General features: G+C 45.7%; 1 protein-coding gene across 2 annotated transcripts in view; it reads left to right on the top strand.

Annotated features, from left to right (window-relative positions):
- ACOT12 (acyl-CoA thioesterase 12) overlaps positions 1-16,770 on the top strand; it is an 816,096-nt gene that overhangs the window by 664,870 nt on the left and 134,456 nt on the right. For both annotated transcript variants that reach the window (XM_069627558.1, XM_069627559.1), the window contains one exon: positions 4,867-5,000. In XM_069627558.1, the coding sequence (XP_069483659.1) occupies positions 4,867-5,000 (134 nt within the window). The remainder of the gene's footprint in view (positions 1-4,866; positions 5,001-16,770) is intronic.

The following is a 16,770-nucleotide window of genomic DNA, read 5'->3' as shown; positions in this document are numbered from 1 at the left end:
CCCAATGTAGCTCAGGTGGAACAGGCGGGAGAGGAGACGCCGGCGGAAGAAGCGGAGGAAGAGGATGAGGAGAATATCTTCTTCGTCTCCAGCATGGAAGTCCTCAAGGGGAGGAGCAGGAGACAGCCGAGATGCGTCGTGGAGGTGAACTGCTCGCCGGTCCCGGTGCTGGTCGACACGGGGGCCTCAGTCAACGTAATGGCGAGAGGACATTATGCCGCGCTCAACCCACCCCCGAGGCTGGCGATGCCGAGAGCCCGCATTTTTGCATTTGGCGGGCGGGAGCCCCTGCCGCTGGACGGTGCGTTTGTCGCCAAGGTGGAGCATGACGGGTCGGAGATCAAGGCCCGCTTCTACGTAACTCCGGTGAGCAGCAACACCCTGTTGAGTTGTGCGGCAGCGGAGGCTCTTGGCATAGTGAGCTTCGCGTACTCAGTCTACTTAGAGGACATCAACGATCTGCTGGACAAATATGCTGACATCTTTAAAGGGATTGGGAGAATGAAGGGTGACCCCGTGAGGCTCCACATTGATGAGTCGGTGCAGCCCGTGGCTCTGAAACACAGGCAGATCCCGTTTCATCTAAGGGACCAGGTGGACCTAGCACTCGGATGGCATCTGTTTTGCACACTTAGTTACTGCCACTGAACTGCAATATCCTGCGTCCAACACGCTCTGGGATTATCTCCCTCTAAGTGGTCACTGTCAAGAAATCGCACATGTATGCGTGCCATGCAAGGTAATCTACGGAATTGTCTCCTCCCTGTTAGTCACAAAAAGATTGCACGTGAGTTTCACGCGCAGTTACAGTCACTGGAAGTAATCGTCTACCTCCAAACAACTCTGGGGATTACTCTTCCTTATTGTTTTCCTCGGTTGCAGCCACTGAATGGAAAACTCCTGGCTGTCTCGGATAACCTCTCTGATTTGCAAAGATTAGCAACCTAAAAATTCTCTGCAAAGCCTTTTCAGCCACCAACAATGACGCACCCACCCTCTCCTCAGAAAGACAGTGAACCTATCGATGCAAGTGCTGGTCAGTGGCTGGTAAGTCTTGATTTTAAAAGAAGAGGAATATTGTATTTGATTTGATATAAAGAAAAGGCTTCAAGTTATCATTTCAGCAAAAGCTAGGCGTGTGCACAATTTGACATTATTCCTCTTTAAGTGTGATGAAAATCTGCTCACCAGATCATGCGAGCAGACAGGAGACACCCTTGCACCTGTGTGTTTAAGATTCACTTATTCTTACTTGTCACTTGTAAGGCACATATCTGCTAATGGCATGGTCCCATAATGTTCGGGGCTGCATGGCTTTGCAGCGTTGCACAGTTTTTGGTTGAGATGGAGAATATCCAACAATGCATTGCACACACATTGCACATTGCTGCAGAGTTTGCACCATAACAAACATCACATTACGTTATTGTAAAAGACCTTGTTGATGATGTTGCAGTCTCCACCTACTCACAAGTTGGTTTTTCCTGCTAATAAGATATCTTAAGACATCTTGTCTCATAGCAGGGGCGCCGAGTACACGGGTGCACTGGGGCCCGGGCACCCGCCGGCAAATGAAGTCAGGGCTGAGAGAAGAGACGCAGTCTGGGTGGCCCTTTGTTCCATCCATACTGAGTCTCTCTGGCAGCCCGGATAAAATCCGGGTAAAAAACGATGTTTAAAAATTGAGGGACGGATGCAAAGCAAGAGACTCATAGCACGCCAACGTCTTCTCTTTTCTCTTGTGCGCCATATAAGTAGTGTTGCCAAATAAAAGAATTTAAATGAATCTTAAATTCATTCATTTTTAATAGTTGCACACTCAGAATACCTGTTCCAATTTTAATAAGCATTCTTAAATACTCTTTTCAATGGAACATGTTCATGAAAATTTCAATACATGTATAAAATAAAGGCTAGTTCCAAAAAATGTATATTTGAAAGGCAGTTGACTCAATTCCGTACACGTAGTAGCCTCTCACAGCTTTGAAAACATAGTTTGCAAATGCTGCACGAGCAATAACATCTCAGTGACTATTATTATGGTCTATGGACCACCAGGCCCCAAGCCAGCCTATCTCAGGAATTATCTGAATTGCTGGTGAGTGTAGAAGCCATCTCAATTACAATCCTTGCCATCAGGGCTATTATACTATGCTCGACTAACCAGAGAATCCAAATTCCAGATTATTCAGACAAACTCTAAGTAACCTGGGCTTCACACCTGGACAAGAGAGCCCGCCCCCAAAGATGGTCATGTGCTGAACATCATCTACTCAATTGCTCTAGAACCTAATTAAAAATATTAAATTAAAAATGAATTAAATTAATTAAAAATACCACTCTCGTTAAACTCCCCTGGTCTAATCACCACTTCCTTTTAAATGAATGGGACATCCCTGACCATCCCACACATCTACTATCCAAAACAACCAAAAACAGATAATCCTGTAAGGAAAATGACTAAAGTTAACAAAGTTTTGAACTTCGTGCCAACCAAGGAAAATAATTCTGTGAACAACCCCTCCTCCTTACATGACGATCTAAATGTAGAAATCCATAGGGCATGGGACATTATTAAACAAAAGAAACCGAAATGAAAATAATCTATGACTCAGAACAACAACTAATGGTACAACAGCCCCCTAGCGACCCCAAAAAGAGCATGCCACAACCTACAACACATATGGAGAATGTCTAGCTCCCAATGACAAACCTGCCTGCGCAATTCATCAAAGGATCTGCCATAGGACTATTGCAAATTAGAAAACACAATACTATAAAAACTGCACCTCAAGACTAAAGAGAACCTTGAAAGGAGCTAACAAACACAAAACAAACCCGTAATCTACCTAGACCCTTGTATGGACTGGCTTATACACTTGCTAGGGCCCTTCAGGAGACAATACCCACAATTCAAACCAACATGAATCCTCAGAAACAATTGGGAAGGACTTCAACCCTAAACGCTGGCCATGCGCCTACGTTTCTGGAGTTTAAACGTATCATTACTGAGGGTCTTGTCACAATCACTAAGTAACTTAATGATTCAGCTGAACAATTTACCCCATGCCCAGCCACCTTCATCAGGGAGCTCACAGTTAATCTGCCTGAAACGCTGACCAGATTCTACAATATAACATAGGCATCAGGAGACATCCAGGGACCCCCTAAGGCAATCCCTATACCCCATCCCTAAAGAAACAGCTCTGACCTAGAGCCGCCTAAACAGTACAGACCAATATCTAACCTCCTTGTCATAGCCAACATTCTGGACAAGGTAACTAACACAGAACTGGTCCATCACATTGGAGAGAGAGAGGTTTTGCCTGTAACAGGAGTATGGAAACGAGTCTTGAAAGAGGAACTTCTAAAAGCTGTTGACGTAAACATACCAACAGCCCCTCTATGTTATTACTATACTAATTGCTCAAGGCCAGATAACTTGCATTCTCTGGGGCGAGCCTTAAAAAGCGTCAGTTAAGGCTCACGCTTCCTTTCTAGTGAGTTCATCATTTTTTGGGCCTGACGTATGGTGCTGTGTGGGCCTTTGAGAAACCGACACTGCCTGAACGGCCATTTGCAATGCGTTCACTTCCCCATAGCAGATGCATAACATTTATATAAAATGGTGGCACTGTGACCGGCAAAGCTTCTACTTAGTCACCATGGATGCTAGGACTCAAGGGGCAGTTCCTAGCTCCCCTGGGACAGGGCACTATGCCCCTTGTAACTGTGAGGCAATACACAGTGAATTTGTAATCCCTGTACCTTTAATAGTCAGGGGCTGAGGTGATCATTGCAAATTTCAGTCGCAATCCAGGTGTTTAGACCTGCCATTTCAAGTATGCCTCTGTAACTAGATTCTTATCGTTAGCAGTGGATTCCAAAGTGCCAGACCAGATATTAAATACACATGTATTATCACACAGATGACAAAGACATGGCACATGCGAGATAAAGCAGCAAGAGAGAGACTTTGTGGTGGAAAAAGAGAGAATTCAATTTACCCATTTATTAGCTTTGGGGAGAGGGATATTTAAGAAGCAGAGACGAAAACTATGAAAAATGCAGGGTTGTGTCTAATAGACAAGGAGTCTCCCTCCTAAGTAGAGAGGGGAGGCATGCATAGACTGCACTCATGGTCCCGTCAGATAGTTAAACCCAGTTAGGTTATCAGGATATTCACAATACATTGATGTACATACAATACATTTTTATGGGTATTGTTTGCATATTATACTGGTGTTTCTAATAACCTGATTTCAATATTTGCCATTTGTAAAAGCCCTCCCATGTTTGTATGGTCCAAAGCACTAGTGAGCAACCTGTGCCCCCCAGATGTTTTGGCCTACAAATCCCATAAGCCCTACACAGCAATACAATGTTAAGGGAGCATGAGAGTTAGAGGACAAAACATCTGGTGGGAGATAGGTTGCCGACCAAAAGTACAAAGGCGTATGTGGATTGTGAAATCCGGAATTTGTGCTTTAAGTAAGTAGTGCTATACTATCTGTTGTGGAAAATGTGCAACCTGGGAAACAACTTTTCATTCTTTGCAACACAGATCCCCCAGATTGTGCCACACTATTGGGTAAGTTCAGGCCATTGGTGGTGGCTTTCACTCACCGAAGACGTCAGTGCCTCTGGACAAGAAGTTGTCTCTTCACTTCAGTGGATAGGGCAGGAGCCCAAGTTACTGGACTCTGCGACGCCCAAAGAAAGAGGACTGCTGGAAGCCTTGCGGTGAAGGGGCAATTAAAGAAGCATTGCTACATGTAGAGACCTAGAAGATGCAAGAATAAGCATTGTTTTGATTTCTCTCTGTCATAAATCAGCAGATAAATAAATAACGCTATCTTTTTTCAGATCAAAATGTTCACCTTCGAAGAAAATGACGTCTTGTCAATAATGGTGGAAATGCAAGCCGGGGTGCCTTCTGGGAATGCTTTCATCCTTTTGTCTGACCTTCGCTTGCGACCACGTTGGGACAGTCATTATTTGTAAGAATGATGCTAAATCACATTAAACTTGCTGATAAATCATGTGTATTGATGTCATAATTGTGAATTCTTGCAGCTTTCTCTAGGATCCCTATTTAGAATTGTTGGTCATTTGTCCATGTAGGTCTCATGTAGTTTGTGATGTAAGATGGATAACACACACGTATTTTCTCCTGGAATTAAGAAATGCTAGTTTCTGCGTTACTCTTATCGGATGCTCATCATGTCTGTTTAAAGCCCTTTCAGGGGGCGCGCTGATGGAATAACGGTACATTTTGTTTGCACATGAACATCTCTACAGACTGAGGACTTGTGGGGGATAATTTCTTGTTTGGGTTCTGTCACTTCTGGGTGATCCACAGAGGCATCAAAGCTCAGTTCTGGGGCTCAAGGGTGTTAATTAGCAAACAGAAAATCAAGGAATTAGGTTGAACTGAGGTTGTTGTGTGGGAATTCAACCGAACATCAATATATCAAGCTTCTCTACAGCACCCTGGTCTTATGTCATTTCATCTCTCCCTTAGACTCGGACTTCCTTGAGGGGAAAGTCGCTCAGTATTTGCGGTTTTAAATGCATCCCACTTCTTTATTGTCTGAATGTAGTTTTTCTGCACAGGAGGATGTTTGTCTACTTCCTGCCCTAGACACCGTGGCAGTACCACCCGGTATCCCTACAAAATATCCCCACCAAAAATATCGCTGTACATATGGCCGTTTGTTTCGCCATAGGCGATATTTTTGGGGAGGATATTTTGTGGGAGCAGGGGCTTCGGTGGGGTGTCCCCCGCACATTTTAAAATAATGCAGCGGTTGCAGGGGTGTCCCCCGCAGGGTCCATGGGTCAATATCGCCTCAAAAATATGGCGCTACTTTTGTATCGTGATATTTTTGCGGGGATATTAACACATGGAACCTACCACCCTTAGTGTCCTGGGTTGTCCGAACATGGGCCAGACATCAGACTCTGTAAGATTTTATCAGAGATTGCGTTGGGCTTGGAGTTTGTAAGTTTAGGACAACCGTGAGTGGTCCATGAAATGAATAGGGTGTCTTTTTTCGCCATCTGGCAAGAAACTGCTAGGGTTGTCGAGGGACTTGTAAGGCATGAGCTTCCTCCTCGATTAAAGGGGACCCTGTACGAGCCATCCCTCCTGGGGCACTAGAGGGAGTGTGCATAGGTTTTTAGGGATAGCCCTAGAATGTGGCTGATATCTGCATTTTTACCTCGTAAGCTATTCCTTTTTCCAGCTGACCTTTCTCCCCTTGCCAAACTGGCCCTCAGGGTATCACTCTCTAGACTGATTTACCAGGGGTCAGTGGGGTTTAGAGCAGCCTGCGGATATGGGCCCGGTGATGGACTGGGAACAATTTACGTCCTCAGGGGCCAATATCTAGAAGTGGGCAGCGACTCCCGGCCCACAGGCTCACCTCACTAATATCATCCACCCTACAATGTGGGGCTTCACCACAGTTCCCAATACCTAGTAGTTGCTTACTCTCGAGTCTAACAGTATTTTCAGTCTTGCAAGTTTTCAGGCCAAGCAATTTTGGACGAAACTCAGTGAGCTTGTGACTCTTAGACTAATGTAAATGTGGGGGTGCATCATGATAAATTGTGGCACACCACAAAACGACGAGTCAGCTTCAGCTTGTTGCAGAGTGGGGATACTGGAAAATAGGTTGGTTGGACTCAAAGGGATTTTGAAAGATTGATTTGGCAATTTCATTTTTAGGCAGACAGGGTTGCAATTGAATACCAGCAGAGCAGGCTTTTGAGCAGTCAGAAGTGAGTGCAGTTGAGACAGCCTTCTTTGCCCTATTTATGTTTTAACATCACATCGCCACTCTAGAAATTCACTTCAAATAATCGGTGTGTTGTTTATGAGAAAGCTGTGGATTGGTGGATGTAAGAATTAGGCAGTCTTACACTTCAGGTCACTTCACCAGCACTAGACATGCCATGGTTATGAGGAATGGATAGTAAGCTGTGCATAGTATAAGTCCCACAGGACACCAACTTTACCAGGCTGCAGTTGAGGCAGTGTCTGGATCTGTGCCTTTGAGAATTAAGCATCCTTATACATTCTGGCCCTACTCTGGAGATACACCTGTGCCAGTAGTGCTTCTCAGAATCATGCAGCATAGACCTTGTGATGAAGTCACACTCTGCACATGGACACACTGGAGGATAGGGGATGCGACTGAAAATATCCTGAGGTCTGGAGACCTCCAATTGCTCTGTGATAGAGGCACCAGACAATGTATATGGGGACCATATAGTGGATTCCCCAGTTCCCCCACCCTATTCTTGCCCTCTTGTGTAGAAACAGTCAGACTCATTGGAAATCTGTTTGTTTGATGGAAAGTGTCACTATAGTGGTGGGAACACAGAGTGTTGGGAAGAAGGGCAAGCCGCTCGTGGATCTGCTGTTGCGGTTGGCAATCCACATACTTCAATCAAAGAAGCCGGGTTTACAGAAATATAGAGGTTCACAGGAACTGCTATGGGGAAGATCCACTTACCCTGTGCATTCATGCTTGAGGGAATCCGCAAAGGACAGAATAGGGTTACCACTGATACATAATGGAGATGCCGGGTGAAAAGCCCTCACACCACTCATACAGCTGAGCGCAGTTAGACAATGACCTATTCCGGGCCCAACTTTTCGGTGCTATTAAAGGGGAATTTCATAAAGGGGCGGTGTTGTAGTTATTTTTCCATGTGCAGAACAGAAGGTACAGATTAGAGTGTGATAAAGGGGCATTGGGGGGAAGGAGTGGTGAGAGAGCAAAGAAGGAGGCAGAGAGAAAAAGAGAGCATACAGGAAGTGGAGGGGAGAGGGAGTGCAGAGTGGAAGGGGGAAAGAGTGAGAATGTAGAGAGGAGGTGAGGCGAGGGAGCAGAGATAAGGAGAGGAGTAAAATCCGGACAAGAGAAGGACAAGCGAGAAAACAGGAGGAGGGGGGGTGGAGATGACGAGGAGAGCGTGAAGAGGAAAGGAAGAGTGCAGAGGAACAGGAGAAGAGAGAGAGGAGCGGAGGAGACTGAAAGGAGAGTGAGAGTTAAATGTGGTGAAGAGAAGAGAGAGAGAGTCTGGCGGAGTGTCGAGAAGGCAGAGCGAAGAGACAAAGAAATAGAGAAGAGTGAGAGAAGAAGGGAGAGAACAAAGTTGGAAGACGGAAAGGGATGGAAGAAAGGGAAACATCTTATAAACTCTCTCCTCCATTATATTAATCAATGGTGGGAGGCTTATTGTTTTCTCCAAAGACCTTGAATTCCCTCCAGAGGTGGTTGCTTATTGCCACTAGAATCCTAAAAAAAAACACGGTGATGGCACATGTCAAAATACCAGAAGCCAGGTGTTACCCAGGCTGGGCCTGGGTATGGTTACAAATGAGGGACACACAGCCGGAGGTAAGGATAATACGACTGCTTTATTTCAGGTCCTGGAAACAACTGGCGCAACACATGCCAAAATATCCCCTTCCCCCAGTGTCAATACGCTCCACCCCTAAAGAGGCAGTGGCAGGTAACACCACCCCCGAACAAAATATTCAAACGTCTGGTTTAACATTCTTCCACCCATTGCATCGGTCTCTTGATCACCTGTTGAGGCCTCTGCTGGCGATCACTCAAATTGCCTCCCTCTGGCGGAACGCCAAGACTCTCGGGTTGATCCACCTCTCCGGGCGGTACCCACAGCTCATCCCTTGGCTCGGGTCCCATCGGATCTGGTTGGGTCGGAGAAGACTTACTATCTTCTTTCTTTACATAGTGTTTAAACAGAGAGCTATTCCTCGAAACGGCTCTGTCCTGGTCTTGGGCTGTCACCATTGTCCCTTTTATGGCCGTGACTCTCATGGGGCTTGGAGCGAACCGAGGGTCGGTCATCCATACCATTGGTTGCTGTACCAACACCTCGTCCCCAATCTGGAAGGCTTTGGGAACGGCGTGTCTCCTGGCATTCGTTTCACGCTTTGTTCAATCCTTCACTTCGGTGTCTCGTTGTACCACCTGAGCTTCCGTTTCTCCTGGGGCTGAGGAATTGTGCACGAGGCGCGTATGTACATTGTATCTGACCATCAGTTCAGCTGGAGTTTTATTCGTCGCCCTGTGTGGCGTGTTTCGGTAGTCTCTTGGGAGCCGGCACAAAGCCTGGTGCGCCTTGACGGCCTCAATGCGGGCCCTTTATATCAGCTTCTTTATGGAGGCCATGAACCTTTCGGCCTTCTGTTCGCTTGTGGCCAGCGAGGCGTTATTTTGAGATGTTTGAAACCCAAATGTCTTGCCAGCGCTGCAAACTCATGGCCACAGACGGTGATCGGTTGTCGGACTTAATCACCCTGGGGATGCCCCACTCACTAAGCACCTCGTCCAGGGTAGCTGCCACTTGTGGGAACGCTGTGGAAGAGAGTCTTTTGACAATCGGGAATCTGGAGAACTCATCGATTAGTAGGAGGAAGTACTCTCGGGACTCCATCGGCCCGCAGAAATCAATTGCTACCCTCTCTCAGGGGCAATCAGGAATCTGTGTCGGTTGGAGAGGCACCGGTGTAGACAGTGTTTAACCTAGTACTCTACTAGTGAGTCTAAAAGTGGGAACCACACATGGCATCGCAGTTTCTTTGTGTCTTCTGTCCCCCGGTGACTTTCGTGCGCTGTCCGAATCACTTTGGCTCTCAGAGCTGCGGGGATTACAACTCTGCACCCTCTTAGAAGGATGTTGTGATCCTTGACTGCAAGTTCTGTGTGCACTCTGGCCAGTCTTTCTATTTCTTCTTTGGAGGCCCCCGGCTGAGCCAACAACGCTCTCCTGTAGTCCTTCCATTTGCTTGCTGTGGTCAAACTGAGGGCCCGCGCAGTTGTGGGGTCAGCTGTGGATGCTCTCGCAACAGTCTCTAGAGATAGGGCTGGCGGGAGTGAGTTGGTAGTAATGTAGTCGATGTAGGCAACATCTTCTTTCCGAGTGACCGGCAGACTTGCCGGGTGACGGGACAGATAGTCTGCCATGTTCAGCTCACCCCCTTGGCCGGTGCACAATGTCATAATTGTACTCTTTCCAGCTTTCCATACTTGGGGGCATTTTCGTGCGGGGATTGCCGAACAGTGACAGGAGGGCCTGCTGATATGTTATTAGGGTGAACTTCTTCCCAATTATGAAATGGTGAAAATGTTCACAGGCCCACACGGCTGCCAAACTCTCCTTCTCAGCCAGTGAGTAGGCTGTCTCTGGGGCGGACAAAGCTCTGCTTGCAAATGCTATAACATGTCTGGGGTTGATGTCGGCTCCACTTGTCTGTGCTAGGATGGCTCCTAACCCTACCGGGCTGGCATCAACCACTATCTCCGTGTGCCAAGAAGGATTGAAGTAGGCTAGTTGATGTGCCTATGTCAGGGCTCTTTTGATCGCGTCAAACGCCTGCTGGCAGGCTGGTGTCCATGTAAAGTTGGCCTCTTTCTGTAACCATTTCCTGAGTGGCTCAGTGATCGAGGCATAATGGGGGATATACCTGGCGAAGTACTGCGCCATGCCAAGGAATTTCCTGACGTCTGCTACCTGGCGTGGTTCCTTAAACTGTGTGATGGTTTCCACCTTCTCGGGGTCGGGTTCCATCCCTTCGCTCAAAAAGACATGGCCAAAACATTTTAATTTGCATTTGCTGAATCTACATTTGTCGATGTTCAGGGTGAGGCCCGCAGCTTGGATGGCTTAGCAGGTGGCAAAAAGGGCAGCATCATGGGCCTCTTTGGACGATCCGAAAACAAGAATGTCGTCGCTGAAGTTTAGGGCACCTGTTATGGGTCTGATGATCTGCCGCACTGTCTCCTGAAAGATCTCCACTGCGGAAGAGATGCCAAAGTTCAGTCTCTGGTAGCGGAATAGTCCTTCGTGTGTGGCAAATGTAGCTAAAACCCTGGAGTCTGGGTGCAACTCCAGTTGGTGGTAGCCCTGTATCAGGTCCAATTTGGAGAACATGCGTGCATTGTTCAGCTATACAATCATGTCTTCAATGGATGGGCCCAGGTGTCTCTCCCTTTGGATGGCGGTATTGGCCACCCTCATGTCAACACACAACCTAAGTCTTACACCGTCCTTTGGGACGATGACCAATGGGGATTCCCATGGGGTGGGTCCAGTTGCAGGTTCAATTATGCCGTCAGCCAGGACTTGGTCAAGTTCCATGGACACAGCTTCCTGGAGGGGGAAACCCACTCTTCTTGGATGTTGCGGCACTGGCTCTACTGTGTGGTCTATGTGTAGCTTGATCGGGGGCCCAATTAGCTTTCCCAAACCTCTGCATAATTGAGGGAACTTCTGTTTGATGTCGAGTACAGAGACGAGGCATTGAGAGTTGGTAAGGGCCATGGTCCGTACGGATTCCTCCCGGCCTTGGTGTATAGCTCGGTACTTGCAGATTGGATTGTCTGTATGGGTACATGCTTCTTTCCCCTTGTCTCTGTGTGGGTGGCTGGATTGTCGCTATGAGCTCTGTGGTGTCCGGTTTCAGTGTCGTAGTGCTCCCCCCATGGATGCAGCCTGTGCGTCCACCTTTCAAAAATGTGGGCGAGTTTGCTGACTTCGGGGATCATGAGTGGCTTCTTTAGGAGTTGTTTTTTTAGAGTTAGTGACAAACACCCTTCTACCATGCGCAGGCGTATGTCTTCATCTAGCGAGAAGGCGTCAAACTGGCAGTGGGCTCCTTTCACCCTCAGACGTGTTATGTATTCATCGACGGCTTCTTGTGGTTTGTGGGTACATTGATTGAAAAGGTACCTTTCATAGTCCCTATTGGGTTCGATGATGAGCAGCTTGTCTAGCGCTGTGATGAGGGCAGCAAAAGTGTTCTGATATGTCGTCGGGATGGTTTTGACGATTGTTTTCACCTCACCCCCCACCAGGTTAAGGAAGATGTCCTGCAAATGGGGTGAGTCTCCATCTCCCGAGCCTCTGACAAAGTGATAGAAGTCCTCCATCCATTCCGTCCATCGGGGGCCTCCATTTTGGAACCTTTGTGCAAGTTCATAGATCTATTCTTGCAACCAATCAGTAAACAAACTGACACATATCTAAAAGATACTACAGCAACTATAAAAATCTTTGAGGGAGAACCATTTGATATAGACCAGGACTTTTTAGTCACGATGGACATTACTGCCCTCTATACGAATATCCCACAGGAGGAGGCAATAGAGATAGTTCATCTCTTTCTTATCCACCAGGCAACCCAACATAGGGTCCCAGCGGCATTCATAGTCGAACTAATGACCATTGCGCTACAAAGAAACTTTTTTGTCTACTCAGGACAGTTCTATCTACAAAAACGAGGAACTGCCATGGGGGCAGCCTTTGCCCCGAGCCTCGCGATTCTATTCATGGCTGCTTTTGAGATGAAACATGTTCTCTCCGAAAATAACATCTATAATCCACATATCAGAAAGTGGTACAGATACATTGATGACGTTATTTTTCTCTGGAGAGGAAATATCGAGTCCCTACAGGAATTCTTTGCCTACTTGAATTGCCAACATGATACTATCAAATTCACGATGCAATATTCCAAATTGACTATCAACTTTTTGGACCTATGCATTAATGTGAAACTTGGACATTTGGCCTGTAACTTACATAAAAAGACCACAGACAGAAACACTTTTCTACACTTTAAGAGTTTCCACCCCAGATCTCTCAAAGAGAATTTGCCCTTCAGTCAATTCCTTAGACTCCGAAGAAATTGTACTGAGGTTGCTGACTACTATATACATGCTAATAAATTGGCCGGTGAGTTAAAGGAACGAGGATACCCCAAGAAATTGGTATCCCATGCATTAAAAAGAGCAAGATTTACGCCCCGTGAAAATCTATTGGAATGCAACCCGAAAATACAAAATCAGGATCGCATAACATGCGTTACGACCTACAGTACACAATCATTTGCCATTAAGAAAACCCTTTTGAAGTATTGGCCAATGGTCAGAAACTGTCTTCAAGACAAAGGCAAACCTCTGTTTGCATTTAAAAGATCGAGAAACCTGAGAGATAAATTGGTGCATTCTACTAGCCATGGCAAACCCAACATAAGTCATAGAATTCTTAGACCCCTGTTGGGACACTTCCCGTGTGGAAACTGCCGGGCATGTAAATACACAAAGAAAATGTCCAACTTTAAAATTGAGGAGAGAGTATGGGACATACGTTTCTTGTCTAACTGCAAAACTACGAATGCAATTTATTGCATCCAATGTCCATGTGGACTGAGATATGTGGGCCAAACCACAAGACCAGTTCACATAAGGATCAATGAACATCGATCCAGGATTAAGTGCAAGAATCATCAAGCACCAATGGTGTCACACTATGTGGCTTTTGCCCATAGCTCTGAGGACTTTCACTGGTGGGTTCTGGACACTGTCAAAAACAGTTCCAATCCAAAGAGAGCATTGAATGACAAGGAATCCAGATGGATCCATCGTTTACAAACTTTGGATAAACGGAGAGGTCTAAATGAGGAAACTCCGCAATGTCAATTTCTACACTGACCTTGGGGTCCCTCAGAGTCAAACATGGTTTTTGCTGCAGACCATTCTGGAGCACAGCTTTACTTTCTCTTCTCCTTCTCTCTTGTCTTTAGCCATCTCCATTTGGGGACACTGCTGTTCAGACAGACTTCGGCTTTCCATTTGCCCTCCTGTGGCCCCAGGAGTCCCCCCCGTCCCCCCCTCCCCTTCTCCACCTTCTGCACTCAGATGTATCAATAGCTGGAGTTTTTTAAGCTGCACAAACTGGACAAGTCACTGCCAATTTGGCCCCATAGGTATCGCATGCTTAAATATACCCCAGTCCTCTCTAATTTTTGCTTTAACCCATAGGATTTGAATATTGGCATTGATTCCCTTTCCATCTTTCTGTTGAGACATCCGATAGTTTTTTTTTCTCTTTTTTCCCTTTCCCCTGAGTTACTATCAGCATGAGATTAGACTATACTTGCCGCTTATGGGCAGCTTTTGTCTACCAGAATCAAGCTGAGTGTCATTCCCTTTTCTGGCCACCATCATAACAATGGCGCACCTCCGGCAACTCGGACTGCATTCCAAGTTCCACGTTACGTAATTACAGCAGCCGCTCTAGCTGTACGTCTTTACACTCGCTGGCTCCATAGCCACTTGATTACAACTAGGATATATTCTGCCCTATAGAGGCTGCGCCTTTTATGTGTGACGAACACTACTGAGAGAGTTACTTGCCGGTCACAAATGAATCTAGCAGACCGCTAGCGGCCACGAAGACGGCATTTGCCGTTTCTTGTTTCTATTTGACCCGTATGCCCGCCTTACAGAGAAGACCTGAGTTCCCTCGTCTTACCTGCTCAAGGGCATCGGGTGAGTACATGTCTACTTTTATTTCCATCGCTGAGTGCTGGATTAGCTTGATATCAATACCGCTGGTCCCACACAGCTAGCATGGCGCTCTAATACGCCTCTTTTGGCCTTTGTGTTACTCCTATTGCAGAGACACATAGCTCCGACGAGTAACCAGCAATCTAACTGCGGCACGCTGACTTTGACATGTGCTGATTTTAGTTCCCAGATAAGCCCATGATTTCAGGCACAGACCTCTATTTTCTCACTTCTGCCATGTATTCCAAGTACATTTGTCACTATTTGGAATTCTGCATGCGGATTTCAGAGAGACACCTATTTTATGTGGTATACATTTGTGTTTCCCTCTAGATAAGTGAAGTGTGTACACACGTTACTGGGTCCTCTGGTCATCAATACCTTCCAGTATACAGATACTACCCAATCCGGTAGCACTGCATGTGGCTCCAGACCTTTGTTCGATCGCCCAATTTGAGGTAAAGATACCCCCTCGATACTGAACACAAGATTCCAACTTAGGGGTGATTTCTCACTTGAGGGTGTCACAAAAATGTTCCCATATCTGACTCTACTTAGATCATTTGGCCTCAATATTCATATTTATTTATTATCTCGGCCTACTCTGACACACGATTGTTTTTTGCTTGATTCATTATTCACACATTGTAATATTTCTTCACGGTGCTGGACTATGCACACATATTGTATCTCGTTATGAACAATATTCCTTATAATTTGGCTCTTCACCCTGTGATGGGTTTGGGTGTTTCCCCCCTCTTCTTTTTTGTCTTTTCTCCTGCCTTTTCTTTTCATGTTCGGCTTTTTCCCTTTACATGTATTATTTGAATAGAAATTGGCACGCCTCTAGTTCTTTAACAGTCGCTTTTGGTTGGACTTTTTAATCTTCCCAAAACTCTCTTTAACATTATTTTTTGTTCCACTTTCTTGCCCTTTCTGTTTTTGCTTGTTTTTATAGGGGCTATAATTCTTACACATCTGACTTTTGGTCCTGAGGAAGGCGTTTTCTGTCCAGATCATTACGCCGAAACGTATTTCAACTACATCTGCCTGACCTTCTTTGGCTGTTTGAGTTGACCACTGGACTTACATCAGCTATGCCAGTTTGCATATACGTAGACCTGAGCAGTACTGTAAGAAACAGTAGTCCAATGTGAATACACAAGTCAAGTTGAAACCAGTCATCTACTCCCAAAAAAACCCCACAAGGAACAAAAATTGGCTCCTGTTTTCCTTTGTCTGGGATTCCTTGGCAAACATATATGTGGATTTCCAGAACCAAAATAGGGTGAAAACGAAGCATTGTCAAACCAAAATAGGGTGAAAACTAAGTAATGTTATAATATCCCTCTGTCATAGGAATAGAATTTATTTTCTGTGTTATTTATAGTTCTTGTCCAAATGAAAACATTTTTTATTGGTTTTTTTTGCAAAAAATGTTTGTATGTTCTTTTTGTTTCACTTGTACTTAACTTTTATTGCTCTCCATGGTGCATGATTATTTCAAATGCTGTCATTTTGATCGAAAAATTATATTTTTGTGTAAAATGCCACTGAGGCTCTTGCACCAAAAGTTGTTTTATGTTTTCTATTAAAATAATGAGAATTATAGCCAAGTCTTTGGTCAATATTTAAGCGTTAAATTCCTAGCAATGACCCTCTGAAAACAGCTATGACATGACCACATGCTAAGCAGAGGTAAAATACAAAGAGCCAGAGTCAATTAGGACACTCTTTGGAACTAGAAAGTAATATGCCCAATTGAGAGTGATCCTGCAAGGGAACCTTATGCTAGACCTGTTTACTAGTCTGTGGCATTTTTCTTGTATGCTACAGTGTTGTACACTAGTTGTTTGCTTTTTGAGGTTAGAAAAAGTGAGGTGAGTATCAGTAATAGGTATACTACATCACCTGTATTTTACACCCTGTGGGGTCACTATTTGTTGATACTTGTTGAATCTTTACCCCAGACCTCCACAGAGTAGGGGATTTACCCTTCGGTTTATATATGTCAGCCAGGACTTGGTCAAGTTCCATGGACACAGCTTCCTGGAGGGGGAAACCCACTCTTCTTGGATGTTGCGGCACTGGCTCTACTGTGTGGTCTATGTGTAGCTTGATCGGGGGCCCAATTAGCTTTCCCAAACCTCTGCATAATTGAGGGAACTTCTGTTTGATGTCGAGTACAGAGACGAGGCATTGAGAGTTGGTAAGGGCCATGGTCCGTACGGATTCCTCCCGGCCTTGGTGTATAGCTCGGTACTTGCAGATTGGATTGTCTGTATGGGTACATGCTTCTTTCCCCTTGTCTCTGTGTGGGTGGCTGGATTGTCGCTATGAGCTCTGTGGTGTCCGGTTTCAGTGTCGTAGTGCT

The sequence above is a fragment of the Ambystoma mexicanum genome, chromosome 6p (assembly GCF_040938575.1).
Source record: "Ambystoma mexicanum isolate Mex_15411 chromosome 6p, UKY_AmexF1_1, whole genome shotgun sequence".
Classification (NCBI taxonomy): Eukaryota; Metazoa; Chordata; class Amphibia; order Caudata; family Ambystomatidae; genus Ambystoma; species Ambystoma mexicanum.
Note: the sequence above shows the minus strand (reverse complement) of the source record. Positions and strands in the feature narration are given on the sequence as shown.